We start from the raw sequence: 21,540 nt of genomic DNA, 5'->3' as shown, positions 1-21,540 counted from the left end.
GATTTCGGTGGAGATCGAAGATTTTCGAACGACGAATTTTAGCGAAGTTCGATCGAACGAAACCGAGCTGTAAGGTTTTATGAAGGGGATATTAAGGTCCCCTATAAATAACCGTAAATCACGCTACCTATTTAGGCTGGCGTTGCATACACGTATCAACGAACGGCTAGCTAGCCAACGCGATATTCCTAACAGATTTCACCGAGTTCGTATTGATTTTACCTTCACAGCCTACGACCAGAGGCCCCGATGATTAACGATTTCTCCACCTGTCTAATTTCGATCCGGTTTTTTCAATCAACTTTTCGCGGAGATGTCGATATCGATGAGGAAAGTTTTTTAAAATTGTCGACCTTTGATTCGCGTAATGTCGTGATTAACGATTTCAGTGGTGGCCTGATTGTGATTCGACTTCTTTATAAATTATTTATGGGAACGTCGATACCGATAAGAGTTTTCCTTTTTTTGATCGTCGACGAGTTTGATGATACGTAGACGATTTAATTGACGTAAAATTGATAGCGTATTTTCAGATATGTTTTCGATGTTTTTAACTCCTATACCGTGATTATCCGATTTCGATTTGACTTTTACGTAGATCTTGTATGGAAATATCGATATCGATGAGAAGAGTTTTCGAAGTTACGTAAATCGAAGTGAAGATTTTGAAATTCTTATTGCCTTTGAATTTAGTAACATCGCACTGGAAACCCATGAATAGCGGTAGCCTCGTTCGTGTAACTCGATTATTTGTCTTCTTTGCTTGCGAATCTGATCGTCGCGGTCATTTTTCTTCACTCAAAAGTCAAACGCGTCTCTATCACTTTTTACTTTTTACCATCGAGGAAGAAGAAATAGGCTTCTTGCGTTTCAAAATTTTGAAGCAACAATCGAAAGACTTGGCAGAAATAATTCAGAAACTGATCAAAACTCTACGATATGTAGAATTTTTCGTTGCTTCTCGTCACTTGTTTCTACTTTCAAAGAATTGCTAACATTTGCAACTTCGTTTGCTTTACGATAATTTCGATCTCTTATTTTTAATCCCTCGCCCCGTCCAATGTTTACATTTGCCTGTGTCCTCCCAAGATTCTCGAAGAAATCCCCTCGACTTTGATAATATTTTCTTGCGTCCGCTGTCCAATTCTCTTCGGCGTAATTCGATCGGATTCGGGTTAGGTAACTGTTGTAACCAATCTATATAGATCGTAGAACCTTGTTCTTCGCGTAGAGCTGGGAAATATTAAGACGTAACACAAACGAAATCTCGGCTACGGATTTCAGGAAAGGAACTTTGGCCTGACATTAATTCTATATCAGCCTTACCTTTTATTCTCGTGTCACGATTTGTTATTGGCAATTTTATTCGATTACGAAACGCTGCCCGCTTTTAGAGCCGACGAATAAGTAGAAATCGCGATATCCTCTTAACGCGTTATCATCTATGAAAAATCGTAAACGGAGAATTACAACAATAATCTTTGTTTATCTTCATCTTTCTCGACGTAATTCTTATTTCTAAAAATTGTTATACCATCGATTCGTGTTATCCAAAGAAGAATATTATATTACGCGATTACTATACATGCTGCTCCGTAACAAGTACAATTTTGTTGTTGCGATGCTGGTGATACAATTAGATACAGGATGATTCTATGTGGAAAAATAATTGTTCGCTTCGTTTCTGGAAAAATCGAGTTTGAATAACATACTTGAACTTCGCTAACGATAATTACATGTTAGCTAGGTATGAGTAAACAATCAGCAACAGGTTATTATAACTCGAAAATAAATCAAAATTGTGAAATAAAATTTGTAAAAATAAAGCTTGAACGTGCTTAGTTACATACGCACGCGATATACTTTCAAATCTATTTTTCTCTAAAAGAAAATGTTATTCTATGCTTTCGCTTTATTCTTTCTCGGAGAATCATCCTGTACCCAATTGTACCGCCAGTTACGGACCACTCTGTAAAATATTACACAAAGAAGTAATACTCTTTTAATTAGATCCACCATATCGATTTATAGATTAATAAAATATAGGAAGCTTGATAATTGTATTTACATTTCAATTTATAAAACATTATCGAATTGAATGTGATTAATTTAATTCAATTAAATGTAAATTAACTCCTGGTAAATTAAATCGAAGTAAATTCGATTACCAATCTACCCTCGTACAGACGCGTAACTGAAATCGTTTCAAAAAATATAGTACGAATTATGCATTATACTGATCAATCGCGAGCAATTGGAATCAGTTGGAAAATGGATCGCAAAATTTGGTCCATGATGTATCTGTTATTGTACGAAAAATTTGCCTCGTAAGAAATTTGTAAAAAGTGCACGAGAGATTTACGTGGCTGGGCACTCGTTACGTTGTATCGTATTTCTTACGTGCGTATTTCTTTCTTTATATCTTTCTCGCTTGTTATCGAGTTTTATTTCTACGACTCGAGCGTCGAGAGATTAAATACGAACATCATCCAGTTAACTTTAACGAAACACCCAACCGTTTTACCATAACCTTCCATACTATATAAAATGTATAATTATTAGACCGTAGACTTTTACGCATTCGTGGTAGATTTCATAATGCGAAAAATGCACATATTGCGCGTAACATGCAAAAATATGTAGAATATTCAAAGTTCGACAGCTACTTTAATTGTTAGACCGCGGATTTTTATGCGTTTCTATATATTTCACGGCGTGTCCAAAGAAATGAAATTTAAATGAAACTCTGTTTCATCCAGCAAATATTACAACGATCGCTCTATTTCCGATACTACGTGTATCTTTGCGTGTCATACGCATTATACGCACTTTTATATCCTTCGATTTCGCAAAAATGCACAAAAGTGCACAGTCTAATCGTAACATTTAGTAGGTAAAGGAAGTTTCCTCTTAGATCGTATTCCTTCGTTTGCCTTTGTAAAAATATGAGTTTGTAGAAATATCCGCGGACTAATAATCGTTATACTTTTCATAACGAAACGTAGCAGAGTCAATGTCGAGCACAATTTAATATCCAAGGGGGTGAACACCGTTGATTTTCGACACGAAGAGATTAAAAGTCGCTACGAATTCGGTAGGATGCTGGGATGAATTTCACCGCGCTTTCAAGATTCGACTCGACTAAAATTGCTTTTGACTATTAATCGACGACGCACGGGATTATTCTATGGAAGAATCCTATTACAAAGCTGATCGTAAATTTATGACTGTGCAAAAGATAAACGAGAGAACGAAACGAGATCTGCTGCGTTGCGAACGAGACGCAAACAACAAAGGCACGTTACTGAATTATTCGTAGAACGTGCTAATTCTAGCTGGTAAATAAGAAATAAATACTCCTTTTCCTCTCAACCGGGCGAAATCTCGTTTCTCTATTCGTCGTTGTATCCTTTATTCAAGCACCTAACTTTTGGCTATCGTGTTTGTTTAACGGCAAACAAATTACTTCGGATAAATAACGGATAAATATCGATCAAGTATAGAGAAGCACGTCGATTCCCTTTTCTACGTTTCATTTATTTACCGTTTATCGTCGCATCTCTTGATAGAACATCAGCGACTACCATTACATGTATTCTGTAAATAATCAGGCAGCCGTTAGCCATTGTTACAGTTTCGCATACTTCCATGTGCGAAAGATTCGTTTCTTTTAGGAAATTTGGAATATTCTTACATCGCGTTCTACCAGTTACGAAGTAATTGCATATCGTTGGGTGTCGCTGAGTCGCGTCCTGTATCTTGAAATTTGATGCAGTAGCAAAGAAAATGTTCGATGATGATGTTGATGTTGCGGTATTCGCGGGATTCGGTTTTCTAATGTATTAGAACGTTTATAACAAGCGACGAAGTAAACGATTTAATACCGTGAAGATATGCGAATAACGAGCAAGTTACGTTAAATAATTTTATATATCTCAAATGTACCTGTAATACACGGTACACGTATGTGTATATATTTTATAGGAAATTGATGCAACTTGATCATCGTTATTATCGTCGCTATTCTTTAATTTATCGCCTATTTCTCGGGAAACCGTGTACATCAAACAGATAATATTTCTGCTTCTACTGTTATCTTCTCGCACCTTTCCCTTCTTTTATAAAAAGTCAACAGAGCTTCTCTGATTTAGAATTTTAATAAGAAGTTGGTCAAAATTGATTCTAATAAGGAGTCGATTAAACATCAACCGTACGAACGCCATAAAGCATTTGCATCGCATCGTAGACACTTGTAACGACATCGATGCTTTTGTCAGATATTTCATATTTGATGATCGAGCAAATAAACGAAAGAGTGCGAGAGAATCGGCTGGCAGTAAGTGATCCACATACCGACGTTTTTGTTTAATGCTTCTCGCTTGACAAACGGCCAAACGATTAAGAGACAGAAAGATAATTACTCGAACGTGTCGATATATCGACACTTTTGTCGCGTCTGATCGAATATTTCGTGTTTGACGAATCAACGTACGATCGACAGATTGGCGAAGAATTCGATTATCGATGAATTTACACTTTCGTTGATTACCGTGCGTTTGATGAATGGGGAAAAGTTTGAAAATAAAAGATCGTAAGATTAATGCATCGGTATTTCTGCTGTTTCGTATTTTATGAATGAACAAAGCTTTCGTATATCACGAAGTTAATGAATCGACATTTTCGTTGAATATTTCGTGCTTGACCAACAAACTGAAGATTGAAAAAAGAATGGATTCGTTGATACATCGACGTTTTTATTTATTTTCTACTTGACGAGAGAAAAATTTGAAAAACCAAAAAATTTGTGGAATTGTTTAATCGATATTCTATAAAACTTCCATATTTTATTTTCCACTTGAGTCTTTCGAATAATTATAAATTTATTATAAATCGATTTATTGTGCTACGATTTCGGTCATTTATAGCACGACAGCGACATTCAAAATGAATATGCATAAGCATGCTTCGCTGCTTGTAAAAGAAAATTGTCGGAGATAAGGACTACAAACTGTATTCGCGGTAATTTTTCCCGCCTTAATCGCAACACTGTGACCGTATAATCGCTTTTTATCCTAATTTACTACATCGTAATACGGGAACAAACAGAAATGTTACAAATCTTGAAATTAAATTGAATAATTAATTGTAACGCTAAAAATAAAAAACAAACATTAAACATCTAATCTGACCAATGTGATCTGGCAAGTAGTAAATTTAAAAATTCAAGGAATAGTCAGCAATTGGCACCGTGTTTAAAAACTAGACGTGTTACATCGAAAATCGAATAAAACGCGCGAATGAAAATGAAAATGGTCGAGGAAGACCAAAGGTGCCAAAAAATCTCACATTTTCCACATTACCGATAAATTTTCGTCTTATTCGACCATGTTATGACATGCGAATCAATGTTACGACATTCTTCTTACTTTCCTCGCCAAATAAACAGAGATAAATTCCGATCGACGAACGTGACGAGTAAGGACAACGCGATCCATCAAACTTACTCGAAAAAACCGAGGGAGATACGGCCGTGTTGTCATTGGCTTCCGGTGAAATGTATTTTTTTAGATTTCTAATCATCGATCGTTCGCTTATCTGTATGAAACGAACAACGATCGTCCATCTGTAATATCTTTATGACAAAATTAATAGTTCCAGGAATTTAAAAATAGCGAGGGTTTATTTAAAAATTTTTTATTTTTTGGATAGCCTCGTCCAAAAATTTGTTTAATGGACGGAGTTGTGAAACGTATGGACGTAAATGAAACATGCATGGAATGAATGCAAAAATGTATGGAAAAGTGTAGGATTTATAAAAGTGATGGTTTTGAGATCAAGAATCTTCTAGTTTACAAACTGCGGTGATAAATAGAAAGACGCGGTATTTACAGAGGAAATTTTTCTTTGACGCGTTAGGGTTCTATGAAAACGCAAAGTCGACTATAAAATAAAATATTTTCCTCTTTTTGAAAAAAGCTATCAAGTCGAAAGAATTTGTCAAGAACGCAAGATTTTGTCAATAAAAGAACGGATTAGAAATGGTAAAACGACGCGAAGAAGCGAATATCATACGAAGGTAATAACGTTTAAAGAACGCGTATTTTATGATTTCTCGTTGTAACGTTAATTTTCCGTTATCATTTCCTAACCACGACACGAGATGGAATGAGTGCAAAAGAAAAGATAAAGGCGAGCTTTTCCGTCTATCGTATATTTTATTTATGAAACAAGCAGACTCTCGCTTGTCAGGTGTACGGATGTTTTATTTATCAAAACGAATCTTCGATCTTTCGTTTTTGAGATAAAGTTATTTACTAGGTCAGAGTTCGAAGGAGATGACGATTTTACGATACCCTTGCTGAAAGAAGTCCTTTTACTGAAAATATCTTTCGCGATTATCGTTTCAGTAGCAATGGCAAAGTGAATAAACTGCATAAGTACTTTCAACTTCGTCTCGCTGATATTTTCAAATAGATATACGTATTAAAAGGCATCCTATCGAAGTAAGAAACGCTTTGAAATCACCTTAACGAAATAAAATAATTCCTCTCAAAATTAACGATAATTACTCTATTTTATAATAACCTACATTTTCTTCTTTTACTATAATTCTTTCCTCGTATGTTATGAGTTTATGAAAATATTTTCCTGTTTTTTCTCTCAGTCGTGAGAAAGCTGGTTAAATTTCACAGTTTAGAAAGAATCTATCAAGGACGCAAAATTTATTATTCGCGAAACAATTTGATCGAAGAAATATGAAGTACCGCGACATTTCCCGATGAAAATCCTCTTATATTACTTTTTCATCGATCGTAAATTCTGCAAAAATAATATATTTGCGAATAAGATCTCGTTCGATCTCCCAATTTTTCTTTTCTTGACAATTTTTAAACCACGGGTTATTACTCTAAGAAAAAGTTGACAAGAGCTTGGAAAAACGTAAAGTAAAAAATTTCCTAATGAATGCGCTGTTCCACTTTTCTATTCGTCGTAAGTCCTTCAGGAATAAATATATTCGCAAATAATATCTTGTTCGATCTTTCGATTCTTCTTTTCTTGACGATTTCGAAATCGCGGCTGTTAAGTTTTCTTATTCAGCGAAATCGATTCGAAACACTCGAACGACGTCCCTCGTAAGCATTTCAAGGCATCTTCGTTATCGCGCTTTCAAACGAAACCAACCAAGATCTCAATAACCGTGCCTGCATTTCAGGATTAAATTAGCATTAATGGTCGTGATTTAATTCAAGTATCGAGTATCGATCGAATCGTTTGTTGATAGAAATCACGAGCTATTCTGTAAAGGAAAAAAGAGACTTTTTACGGGGAATAATTCTAGCGTGACAAATTAAAATCTATCAAAAGGGATGGACACTTCGTCGAACTTTTTAATTCGATTATGATTTTGAATAAAAAATTAGTTATTAAATCGCGCTATGCGTAATTTGCTTTTGCTAGAACGTGAGTTCGAAACGAAGTTTCTTCTCGAGTTGGAAAGGAAATGAATAAAAAGAGAGAAAGCGAAATTGATGCATCGAAAACGATTGGCCGTACGAATGGTGCAATTTTCAATGTCCAAGACAAGATGTTTTCGTATATTTCGCCTTTGAATAGATGAAAATGAAGCGCGGGTAGATATTAAGAAATATGAACCAGATATAGAAAAGAGCTAACGCTCGACGCATATTTGTACCGTACAGAGTTTGAAGGTTTTACGACACTTTCGATATTATCTGTCGTATGTAAAATAGTAAGAGCGAAAAAGTGTTACAGGTTGAAATGGAATTTAAAAGTAGAATTTGAAATAGATATTGATTGTGAAACATATAAAGCGTGACGATTTCTTTGTAAAGTCGTCTACGCGTAAAATAACGTTTACCATCCTTTCTTAAAAGATTCATAATTTTACTCATATATAATAATTTCTTAAAGGATACAATGTTATGTAAATTTAATTAGACCTAAATTTACAACCCTTATGATAGAAATATTCTTCCTTTCTCTTCTTCCATCTTTTTTTTTTTTTTTTTTTTTTTGAAGCAACTTACAGGCGACTCGTTGGTTGTTTCATTTTAATTAAACTGTATATATTCTTCGGTAACGTTCCTACGAGGACAACGACGAGCAAGGAAATTAGAAACAACGTTGAATTCATAGGAAATCTTCGTTCGAACGTGTTTGCCTAAAATTGCTGCGCTCGAGTTATTCGGTTACGTTTTAGCTACGGTAGAACAGATAATTGTACAGCAGATATGCAAATTTCCAAGATTCTCATTCTCCGTCTACGAGCAAACGCTTTTGCTTTGAAGTAACTTGGTTTCGTACTTAACACTTTGATGATCACGCTATGCGAACACCGCCTTCTTATAGATTCGTAAATTCGTGACCATCGTTCGTTCGTGTTAATGTTTTAAAAGTCGCATTAAACGCACGATACTCAGCTGTGATTTTATCCAGTGAATATGAAATAGAAAGTTATGCAGAGAGATTTTATTTTTTCCTTTTTCAGCTTCCCGTTTTATCAACCTGGTTCTAAAAAACTTTGTTTCTTTATTAGAGTAATTAGAAATATGTACTTGGGAATTCACTTACAATCGATTATATATTTCTTTTTAAATAAGTACTTTGTTATTTCTTATTCCGAAGCATACGTTGCTTTAACCTATTTTTCGATACGTTTTAATTATTGTAATTACATCGATATGCACTTGATGTTACGATACTTTTTCTAACTCGCTTTTGATGATTAATAACAACGTGGAAACAAACGATCTTTCCTTCCAATGAGTAGAACATCGACGGAAACCATTTCTAATTTTCAAATTAACGACCAGCAATTAAAAATGATTACCTTTTTCAGAATTTTAGGAGGCCACAAAGAATTTACCACTAAACTGTTAACTATCAACGGAAACTATTAACCGTTACCTATTACCAACATCCTCAGCCATAATAACTTATTTGTTCAGAATTTTCTTATCTTTATATTCTTAATCTTTAAATCAAATATATACGTTATAAACTTTCACACGACTTTTTTTTCTACTACGATCCCTATCACCAATTTCTTTCGCCAACCTAAGCACCGAAGATCACATCCTAATCCTAAAATTAAAGCAGCCCTGATTAACGTATAAGCCAATTACCAGTCCAACGCAGGACGATCCGCTTCCATCAAAATATTCCGTTCTTTATCTCTTCGTTTGTAATGACGCTCGGGAATTCGTTCTGTTTCAGGGGTACGAGGGGTCCCTGTTGAAAGTTACAAGCAAAAATGGGAAAACAGCGTCGGTGAGTCATTATTTTTTCAAATTACCAGCCGTATTTCATCCTTCGCCCATGTGGCGTGTGTAAAACAATGAAAAAAAAAAAAGAGAAAAAGAAGCGAGAACGAAAATAAAAAATAGAACGTTATCGCGTGCTTTTAACGCGAACGATGGATCTGTTCTAGATTTCCATCCAGCTATTCTCCATACGCGTTTATCGAGGAAACGAACGAAAGGAAGGGAAGCGGATACATCGAGAGAAGGAGAAAAATGTTAGGAGGGTAAAATCGAGGTATTCCTTCGCGAATACACCGATTCCCTTTTACCTATTCGAGAGATTTTTCCATCGATCGATGGAACGGGTCGACAAAGTGTCGAGATTTTCGTGCGATTATTCGTTGGTGAGGAAACTGATGGGAAAACTTGCCCCGAGTACCGGAAGTTTCAATCGAATTCTACCATCGAGAAAGTGGTTCGTCTGCTTTCGAGGAAAATTCGTCATTATTTTTTTTTTCTTTTTTCCTTTTTCGACGATTTCTCCAGCCTTTTGTTCGTTTTCGTCGATTCGGAAAGAAACGAAGACATTTTCGAGAATTCTCGTTTTATTCTTTTGCGATGTGTCTGTTATGTATGAAAGATTTACGATGCGAGCTCTATGAGCTTTGTCAGTATTTTCCGCCAGTACAGTTATTTAACTCCTATTGCGATTCGCTTTAAGAGAAATAATGGTTTTCGAAAATGGAAAAATTTCCTTTTTATTGCGCGATATTTTTACGATTACGACGAAGCGAAAATATTGCGTGAAAAAGATATGAGTAAAAATGAAAACAAAAATATCGTATAAACTTGGACTCGTAAATATGAAAAATTATCGGAAAGATCTACTCTATAGAGTATAAGATCTTTATTTATTACTTAGTAATCGGTACGATTTATCGAACGTGCTGCTAATGTTGTTGGATTTCCTCGTAAGGCATCCCGAGCACGGCGCAAATGTAAAAATTTCAAATAAGAAAGATCAATAACGTCCTGTATAAAAGTAGTTATCGTAGACGCTCGACAAGAGAGGACAAACACTCGGCAAATGAAGGATTTACGGTAATCTCGTTCCAAACTCGGAGGAAGTGAAATAAAATAGCTTCTCGGTGAAATCACTGACCTACGAAACGTTAACCTATTAACAAAACGAATATCACATTGGCTTGGATGTTTGTAATAATTTATTCGCACGGAAATTCTCAATTTTTCTAACCCATTGTTATAAACATACATTACGAATATATTATTTTATAACACGTCATACTTAATACGTTACAAAATACATTAAAAATTGGCGTATAGGCATTTTACGTTCCATTTATTCGTCGTGAAAAAATTATACGAGTGACGGAACTATATTTTTCTTGAATCGTATTATTGAACAGAAGCGTGGAATATCAGAATCTTTGGCGCACTTTTCGGTAATTAAATCCAGACAAAACGAGATCCTGTAATAATGTCATCCGAACCGAGGAAGAAACATAGAGAGCTTTTGGTTAGGGCAGAAAAGATAATTTAACGGTGTTCTCTCGAGACAAAACTGGTCGCCTTGTCTCGGAATTATTACTCAGCTCGCTTAAACGTTCTCATCCTCCTCCTTCTTTTACGTTCTCCTTTATGCGATAACACGCGGATAAGTCGACGACGAACTGCGTTAAACGCAATTTCATGGCTCCAATAATGGCATCATCAACCTGTCGCATTTCTTCTAGGATAATATTTCCATCTATAACGTTTAACGTATCGAAATGAGTTTAGACCAAACGTACGAGGACACGTAGTCGGTCGTATCGATATTCGGATATTACCACGCCATTCTGTACCGTATCTGTATTTGTTGCTTCGTACAGGAGGGGATGATTTAAATATCGCGTTACAAAAATATTATAAAATAAAACATTTAAATTTTTAATAAAAAAATTATATTATTTTCGTATGATACACGATGAATACGGCAGACTGGAACTCACAGCGGTGTAATTTTCAGAACCTAAATTCGATATACTTTAACTTTTAAATCTATCGTCCCTTTAATTTCGTAATTAATTAAATTCCATCTTTATTATCTGCCGTAACACATTCGTACGACTTGAGAAAATATAGTCAACTTTCTGTAACAATAAATGCAAAAGTCGAAGTAGAACGGTGCACTGGCTCGCATCGCCATGATTCTTTGTACTCGATATGTGGACACTTGTTCGCGTTCTGTAAATCTAGCAATTCTTAGAAACAATTCTTAGAACTGCAAAATAGATTTCTCTCGTATAATTAACGTCAGAGAAAATGGACACTAATATTTTGATGATACAAGAAATTTGACACGTTACGAAAAGGAAAGATTATATTAGTTTTGATAGAGGACAACTTGTAATTTTCCATAGAGAAAAGGGTAAAATTTATCGTGAAACTGCGCAATTAATAATATCAATATTAATATCGAGATAAAATTGTAAGGGAAAAACATGCAAATACAATACAATGGAATCTGCAGTATCCGAACTAACAGGGAGACAAAATTCGTTTTTAAAGCTCGAACGAGAGAATTTTCGAATAATAGAAACCGCGTCCCTTCTTTACGGTTATTATTCCATATCTCGATAACAAATATTACATCTTTTTTACTGGTGAATCAAATTTTATGAAAGCAGGGAACGGACGAGTATCGGTCTGAACGCCCCTTTATGTCATCGATATAATGATTTATAATATAATAATACGACGATAGTAATATAATCCACTGTATCACGCGAAATTAATGGAAATTCGAGAGGTTCGTAGATCTGTTCGATGAAATATTCCGTTGAATTCGCGGCAACGCAAACACAACCTGTGTTTTCCCTGTCGTTCGCGTTCCGCCTGATCTTTACTAATGTAAATGTTATTTTTCGATATTTTTGCTGTCGCCGTTATGAAATACGTTATTGTGACGGACGATGGTATTATTTATCGGAAATCAGATCGGTGAATAGAAAAAATTGCTTTTCTAAAATTTCAAATTAACGAGCTCGGAATTAAAATGATGCTTGTCAAATTTCTCAATTCTTTTTAGATAACAAAATATCGTAGCAGTCAGAAGAGAGATTCGTAACTCGATCGATTACCGACGCTATCGAAAGATCGTCTATGACCTAACCTATCGCAATACGATCATAAATAACGTCCAGTTGTGTATAAGCAGCTATGCTGCTTGATGAATATTTTAAAAACGGAAAACTACGATCCATCGAACGAAGGTCGAAGGTGCTAAAGTATCTTTTCTTTCTTTCCCTTTCTTCTTTTGTTTCTGTTTTCTTGGTTTCCGGGAAAAAGAAAAATCTCGACAGGACTCGTTTCGCTATGAACCTTTCGATTAGCAGGCGAATATAGCTATTACAGATATCGACTAGATACAGCGCTGATCGTACAATAATTAACACAAAATTCAACATCGCATTGTTCCTGGTAATGGTCTCTTATAAACATTGACGAAACACGATAACAAGTATAATCAACGGAAAATTCAACGTACCATTGTTACTGGCGATAATCTATTACAAATGTTAATTACAAATAATAATACATTATAATCAACAGAAAAATCAATATACCTAAGGAAACCCCTGTCGATTCTCCCCGACGTCTCGTAACACGGTCTAACAACAAGCGATACTCCTTAACGACAAGCAACACTCCCTTCATATCAAGGACAAACCCATCTTTACTTTTTCACCAATAATCCACGCACCCTGCTACTTTCCTACGGCCAAAGATACACTCGTACGATGGGTCACCTACGTCGTGAATGGTTTTCTCTATGGGCCTGGTTCCTTTCCCCCGTCGACGCGTAATTTCACTTTTACGACTCGTTGTGAACATTCCGATATACAACGGCTGCGATAAGCATCGGCACATATTCTTGTTTTCCAATCTATCTATTTCTTTATCAGCTTCATTTCCACGGTATTAAATTTGTATGATCACATTGGCAATTCGCATTGCGAATTTAGTAAAATTAACTCGCGAAATTTATCGACTCGCCATGTACGATATTTTAAAGGAGTTACGCGTACACGTAATTAATGTTTTATCGAAGGAAAACGATATAGGGTAACTGTAACTGATATGGAACAGCGCTTTATATGAAACGCCACGATATCTCGGCAAGTAACTGACGAAGAATCAATCAGCAACGGTGCGATATATTCCGTTAGAAGCAAAAGACAAGGGCATTCGAATTTCGCTCGAAGAGTGTCTTCGAGATACATAAAGTTTTGCATAGTTAACTATTAGCGTACGAGTATTCGTTAATTTTGATTCAACGTTAATCTCATCGAAAGAAAAGCATGTTTCTCTCTTTAACAAACTTTTAAAATCAAACGTTCCATATTAGCTGCAATTACCCTACGTATCGATCCGATAACTAATACAGCGACTGCACAAGTGACTTTCCAACGAAGCGTCCTTTTATCAGGTTCCCTGATTCATTTTCGTAATATCGGATGTTTCCGATCGCATTTTACGTTAAAGAAACTTAAAAGGAAGAGGCAACATGCTGGCAAACGATACGAAATTCGATATTCTTGGAGCTAATTAATTGGTCCGTAAAAATGCCATAATAGATACAACGGTGTGCCGATATTTTTTCTAACCACTGTAAATCACCGTCTATTTCGCAAATTTATTAACCTTCCAGCATCAACGACGTACACCGTATACTTGTTCTACGTTTTACCAAATCGAAAAGAAAACCAGCAGATAGAACGTTAGCAGAATTAACGAGCCAGCGACATTAACCAACCGGCGACAAAAAGAAACTAAGTCTGCAGCGTTACGTGAGTCACGTAACGATGGAAAACGTCTAATCGATTCGGCTGCAAAAAAATACATCAATTTTATGCCTTCGCGGAAGGCATCGTGGCCGCCATGTTGGGTCGGATATACAACGTTCAACCGTGATAACATTAATTTATGCGCCATCAGTGGGAACACACGCGTCACACGCGACACAACGTTGCCAACGTTAACGTTGGAAAATCCTTTTACCCCGTTCGACCATTAAGCGTTTTCCACCCTCCTCTTTCGTTCGGTTCTCTGCCTTTCTATAGGGTGTTAAACAAAAAAATGTAAACGATACTTGTATAAAGTTTGAATCCAAACGCGAAGACAATGGAACGAGTTCGCGTACGGAAACGTCGTTTGAGGTTTGTGTCTCGCGTTATAAACAATTTAAGCTGACGAATCCTTCTCTCTGTTCGGCTCGTACTTCGTGTTTCTCGCTCCGAGGCGAACGAACGAGATTAAACGAAGTTTACGAACGAACAATACGACGAGTACAATTTTCTCGACTTCTTGATTTCGATGTTGTCTAGCGCACAAAAGGATACACTTTGGTGTAACAACACGGTTGAAAGCTTATTCAAAGATACATACGAAAGCTTTTAGCAACGGATGACAGACCAACGAAGTTTCGTCGTGAATCGTAAAGTTTGCCTAAACTTTGCGTTCGAAGAAACTCGTTTTGGAAAAAGTTTATCTCGACGTCTATGTAACTATAACCGATATTTTTGAAATCGATATTTATCATCTAAATATCTTTCGATGGAATTTGGACGAAGCGTCGACTATGGCATGGCGCTGGATCTTTAAAGAAATATATATAGTCTCGTGGAAAAACTAAAAACGTGACATATCGCGTCTTCTTTCCGCCGCGTTCTTCGAATATAACAGCCGAAATTCTATCGTCGCTCACGTTCGGTCAGAGCGAGTGAAACGAAGGAGAAGGTGAGGACAGCTGATTTATTGATCTACGACTACGTTAGAGAGCTACTAGTGTATTTTTGGCGCAGCAAATTAAGTCGCTTATAACTGGAAACCTAAGCTTCGAACGACTCCTTTATACGCCAACTATCTTCCATATCTTGACATCTATCCCCGCGCCTTATAAATCTCGCTCGCTTTTATTTCAACACCCTGTATTATGCATCTATACGGCTATGTGTGTTCGCTTTGTGGCGGTATGATGTGCGCGGCCGCCCTGGCCTTTACTCGTACACCCGAGAATTCTAAAATAACGAACAGGAGGGGGAGATCGGCATCGACCCGAGGAAGGAATGCATTTTCGCATCGAAGGATGCCGGATGACGTCACGCTCGAAGGCGAATTTGATCTCGAACGGCCGAGTTCGACGGATCGACCTCGTTTCCCTTCGACAGGGCTGTGTCGTGAAAATACGCGCGATTGGAAATTCGAGATGCGTGTAAAGAGATCTCGCTGGTGTTCGGGACAAATCTGTGGCCTCCGAATGAGAGAGAATCCCTGCATTAGCGATTAGAGGGCTGTGTGCGGTAGGAGGATATTCGATAATTTAGTATTAACGGAGTAAGTCTAGCGGGAAGGTGAAATTAGACCCAGTGTTGGCGAAAATTTGTAGGAAAAGTATTTCGGATAGTTGGCGATTTTAAGCGATCGTTGTACTACCGTTTGAATAAAATCATATTTTAAATACGAAGGAAATTTACGGCGAATAGAGTATTTTTATCTTCGCGTTGTGACGCGTACAATAAAATACTCGAACTTTGCGTTATAAATAGTATTTAAGATTCTTCTTGATAGCGAAAATAGATTAGGGAAAGAGCTAATATCGGAACTCGACGGTCTATAATATTTGCATATTAAATTTATTTTCTTCGCGAGCGTGGCTATTCGCGCGTAACAAAGTGCATCGTTCAAAGTTTTCCATCGCTTAGACCACTCTCTTTTATGAGCAAAAGATCAATCGAGCGAAACTAAACAGTCTTTCGATGGAAGGACGTATCGTATTTTAAAGATAATTGTTTCATCGCGTATCTGTGATACTTTGAAATCGCGCGTCTTTCACGCTGTCAGAAATATCGTCAGTGTATTCTGCTTCGCGAAAACGAACAAGACCAAATTCGTGTATCTGGAGTTGCAGTCTCTGTTAAAGCTTTTAATATCGTTTCTCCGATACGATTACGTTTATCCTCCATTAAATTCTTTAGAATCTAACGTAACTTGTACGTTGGATAGCGAACAATCAAATACAATTGTCGGTATTTTCAGTATCCTGCAAATAAAATACCGTTTTCAAAATCTTTCTCTCGCAAGTAAAACATTTTATTCTCGACGGCACACGTACGAACTAAAATAAAACAGGCTAGTGTTTGCTATTTACCGCTTGAAATATATACGAGAAATAAATATATCGGAAGTTTGCGAGCATTAGATACAAAAGGTATACATCGCGGATGCTTTGCGAAGAACGCGGTCCTCGTTAATGGAGAGATGGAATCGTCAATTTGTGCTCCGAATGGTTCCGATACCATACAAATTCATAATTTGTGGATATTTCCAAGTTTTGTTTCGACATCTTCCTTCGTGGACAAATATAATATCGAATTTGTCGATTCCGCTTATCGTTATGTGTGGAAACCGTGTATTGGTGACTATGAAGCTTCTCTTATCGTATAGATATCGGTTTCCAATTAACATGTATCGATGATCCTCTACTGTACAAGATGTTCTATAACCTTTTGTTCAACCACGTAAAAGTCTTAATAAACGTTGCTCCAAATAACATTCCTTTCAAAGCCACGAGAAGTTGTAGAAGATTAGCTTCCTCTATAGTAAAAATTTTCAAATTACCCACCGTTTGTTTCGACACAAACTCAAACGAAAACGACGACTTTCTTTTCGTTCTCTTAATTACTTCAAAACTGACAACCAAATCGTTGCATTCGCTTTAACAGGCATTACACGTTCTCCGCATTTCCATTCAAAGTACAACCATTTTTAACGCTCTATACGTTCCGTATTTCTATTTCAAAATAGAAGTAAGTATTATTTCCGAAATATCGCTCTTTCTTTCAACGTTGTTTAATAAAATATTTTTCTTCGAATATCAATAATTATAGAAAGAATTATTCTGCCGGTATTCCTGTCCCTTTTTACTTTTCTGCTTATTTAATATTTTTCTTTCAAAGATATTTCGCTAAAACTAAAATTTAGTTTTTCGGGTTATCTCGTACGTTTTCATCTGTTATAATATCATCGAACGATGCCGTAAAAAGTTCTCGTTTTCTGGGATTGTCCCTTTACGGATATCGCTGGCACCGTTAGGTACGAGCGCGCAGATCGATACGAGTTTCCTCTACCATTTGCTCGCGCTAATTGCCCCGTTCGTCGAGCGGCAAATTCGACAGTTTATCCTTCCTCGTAGAATTTTACGGTTAAAAATCGACGCCATCGTTTTTTAACAAATTTTCCCATTCGAGGTTCCAACTTCGATATTCGTTTGGATTCGCGCGTCAGATCAAAGAGGCCGTGGCAAAGGTATTTTCAAAATCCTTTTACCTCGAATCCAGTTGATTTTGCAGCAGCGATACAAAGATGTAACGACGTTTGGAATCGCGGTTGTTGCATTCGGGTGAAATTCTCATTGATTTTACGCTTTCTTTTCGCGTCTTCCCTCGGAGTGATATTAGTAGATTCGCTTGAACGACGAACGCCACTTTCCAATCTTTCCTTTTTATAGATCCCGATGAATTCCGTACTTCGCATTTCACTTGCTACCGACGTCAAGTTCCTGAACTTTGCTTTTATGGTATTCGGTCGTTTCCCTCGCGAAGAATTTCCTTGCAAGGAAATTCCGCGCTAAATCAACGTTTTGTTAAACGTGGAATTTTGATGATTTTTAACGCCCTGGATCTTTGATCTTCGCTCGCCGCAAAACATCAGCTAGCGGAAAGTTTATTAAAATTTTGCGTCAAATATTTACAACTTTTATGAAATTCTGCTTCGTGAAATGACAACTTTTTAAACGTCAATCTCTGTTCCACGAGGCTCGTAAATTTTAGCATTTATGAAATTCATCTGATTTTGTCCGTAAAGAATTTACGAAAATAATTGTAAAATATTTGCTATTATCGTTCGACGATATTTCGTCGAATGGAATCTTTGTTGGTTTTCAAAAAATGTAAGATTTATAGTTTCCACCATTGCCGACACTTGTCCAACTCCATTGTAGAAAAAATAACAAATTCGCTGTCGACTTATCAAATAAAAAGTTTAATCGAATAATATCCAATGTAAACGTAATTTCAATATTCTTTCGTTCCTTTCTTTTTTCTAAAGAAATCAGTTTGAGGCGTTTCTTCGAAAAGGTAAGAAATCCCCAGGAAGATTCTCGCAATTCCTTCCGACGTTCCCTGGCGAAAACAGCGAGTATAAAATAAAATGAAAGTTAAATCGAAACGATGAATCCATTTCAAAAGTTACGTCTTTCCCTTTACACCCATCCGGCGAATACAATTTTACCTCCTAACTCTCGTCCTTTTCGAGAATCTGCCTGTAGCGATCTCGTAGAACCGTCGGAAAACAAAGACACGGTAAACTTTGAATGAAAGAAAAACGAAGCTCGTTCGCGAATTACAGCAATTTGCCTGGCAACGACGCGACGCGAACGCAATTTATTCGTTCGGGAATAAGTAACGGGTAAAAAATAATTCCTGCCATTTGCAACTACTTTGCGCGACTTTGCGCTTCGTGGAAAAGAAGGGAAATTTCCTCTGGCGGAAGAGGGAGCGGCGGGAGGGACCGTATCGGGGAAAAGTTGGGCCAGATTCGAGACGTATTCGCGTTCTTTTACGAGCCAAGCTCGAAAATGTTGCGCCAGCCGGCTGCATTGTAATTTTCCAACCCTTCGATTATGCGGAATCGGGCTGAGCAGTTGCTTTACCGCCATCGTTACATGCATAATCGCGCACGTGTGTATACTATTTTCCATCGTCGAGCCTGCCTTATATGCATGAAACACCTTTGTCGCCATTTTTCTTATCTGTCGGTTCGCGTATATAATGCCAGCAATATACAGGGTGTCTCGTCTTAATCGATTCACGCGGATATCCGCTAAACTATGCGTTATTCGGTAAAACGTTTCGAATAAAACTTGCTTCGTTTGCCTTTCGTTTATTCGTCTTGCGATGGTCGAAAATTTTATCCGTTTGAACGGTGCCTTCGATATTCCAAAGGTAAATACTTGGGTCGAGAAATGGTTGGTTTAAAAGATATTTTTACTTCAATTTTTTTGCAAAACTTGTTTCTTTTCAGTTGTGAGCGTTTCGCGTCAAATCGACTACGAGGTTATCAGCGGTAATGTTAGATTTAGACTGATTGGATTTTAGCGTACGTATTCATTCTTTGACGAAATTTAGCGCCTAAAGGTATGTGATCTCGTGACGTTAAAAGTGCGTCATGTGTCAAATTCTATTCCGTGTCTTTGTATTCGTGTTTCTGTATATCTACATACATTCCCGATTTTTTTTTTTTTTTTTTTTTTTTTTTTAATTAGATATTCGCGGATTATTGTGATTTGCGCAGTCCTTAGGCGGGCCGTTACAATCCTTTCTTTTGCTCTGCTCATATTATCACCTGGTATCTGTTTTACTATGGATTTTTATGCTTCTGATTGAACACCAAATTCTTCTTTCCTTGTCTTTCGTATTACTCGATTTTATGAAATTAACATTTTCAAATCCTAGTACTTTTTTATACACAAGTAAAAACAGCTTTAAATGGTGTATAAAAAGGTGTACATATGTTTTATAAAGAAACCATGGAAAAAGGTAATTAACTAATTTGATTTATATCAAACGATCGAGTTAATGGCAATGGCAGTAAGAAATACAAATATCGAGACTTTTTATATTAAGTAATTTTACGATCAACGATTACTAAAAGTTATCAGATCGTTAATAAGCAGGAATCAAAACCGTTTCTAAAATATATTTATCTTTTGCAAAGATTTATTTTATTTATGCTAAGCGAATTAAAATTACTATAAAACGAGGAAAGTATGCGTCAAAATGGCACATTTACGTATGATGCACGAGGAAAAGTCGAAACGGGGAACGTGAAAATTGATTGTTCTTCATCAGGCTGCACGCAACCACTAACTGTTAACCTACATGCGACCACCACGATGAACCTATTGATAAAAATAAGCTCGACGAAACGTTACATTACGTTCGGAAATTCCGTGTTTCGATAACAGTTCCGGGAACGTAACCGGTAGCACGAAATGAAAGTCAGACACACGATTCGCTCACTGAACATGTAAATAAGTACTTGCCACGAATCGATACGTGGATTCGATGTCGCGACCAAAGATGTATGGAACATTTTATCGTATTAGCCAGATTCGTGTATGTATCATTTTCCTTCGAGAAAACTTTTATCATTGTTATTCATTTTATTCGACGTAGAGTCAACAATTTTTACGTTCGCTAGCGACGTTAACGAAACGCGTGATAAAAATATAATATAAAAAAAAATCACAGTGTAAATGTACTTTACATCTTATCGTAAACTAAGTCAGAAACTCGAGTTACAGTATCTAGTAGCTTGATAATGATACCATGATGTTATGATTTCTTCGTTTGAAAACAATTTCTTCGGGAAAAAATTAAAAGATTATCGGAGTATTCGCGAGCTTAATAATATAGAAATCACTTACGATTATTATCGTATAAAATCTGGTTTTCGTCACAAGTGGCGATTTTAGAAATAGGACTCACTTATCTCATCCGAGTAACGAGATGCTATTTCCATTCGCCTAACCTTTCTCTGTATATCGCTTAATTCAAAATGTTTTCGTTCTATTGAATTCATTCTTCTCATTTTTCTTGCTTTCCCTGTTCGAATCGAACGACGAATAATGGTAGAACGGTTTACCTTCATTTCGATCCTGTTTACCATGAATTATTTTCAGTAGTATCTGTGAAAATATTATTGTCGATCGAATTTTCCGACCTTCCTCTCGTCGTTTATCTTCTAATGAAAAATCGCCAGGCATAACACCGACCTGATAATTTCATTCATATTTCCATCTTCTGTTTATTAGAATTATACTGGAAGATTTATTTACCTTGGGAACCGTACTAGAGGAGAAAAAAGGAGACAAAGATCAAAATGGAAAATTCTGCGTGAACGTAAAATGAAAGGCGATCGTAGATAGCGATGGTAGATACGATAAGGCTGTTTCTTTGCACGTAGGTACATAGCCTGTTGGTCTTATCGTTTTTCGTATTTATTGTTTCCTAATTCCTTTTTTATGGCGGCAGATCGAATCGATACGTCGTTCGTGACACGTGTGAATTTGAGAGAGATCGATAGAAAGACATTGTAACGATTTTATTGTTGTTCGGCCACTTCCAATCGACAATTTTTCCTAGACACAGTT

General features: G+C 36.6%; 1 protein-coding gene across 6 annotated transcripts in view; it reads left to right on the top strand.

The window, feature by feature from the left end:
- LOC126916743 (protein couch potato-like) overlaps positions 1–21,540 on the top strand; it is a 179,344-nt gene that overhangs the window by 111,166 nt on the left and 46,638 nt on the right. For 4 of the 6 annotated variants that reach the window (XM_050722846.1, XM_050722855.1, XM_050722836.1 and 1 more), the window contains exon 3: positions 9,238–9,291. The exons of the other annotated variants lie outside the window; for them this stretch is intronic. In XM_050722846.1, coding sequence (XP_050578803.1) covers positions 9,238–9,291 — 54 coding nt within the window. The remainder of the gene's footprint in view (positions 1–9,237; positions 9,292–21,540) is intronic. 6 annotated transcript variants of the gene reach the window in all.

The sequence above is a fragment of the Bombus affinis genome, chromosome 1 (genome assembly GCF_024516045.1).
Source record: "Bombus affinis isolate iyBomAffi1 chromosome 1, iyBomAffi1.2, whole genome shotgun sequence".
Taxonomy (NCBI): Eukaryota; Metazoa; Arthropoda; class Insecta; order Hymenoptera; family Apidae; genus Bombus; species Bombus affinis.
This window is presented reverse-complemented; position numbering and strand designations above follow the sequence as displayed.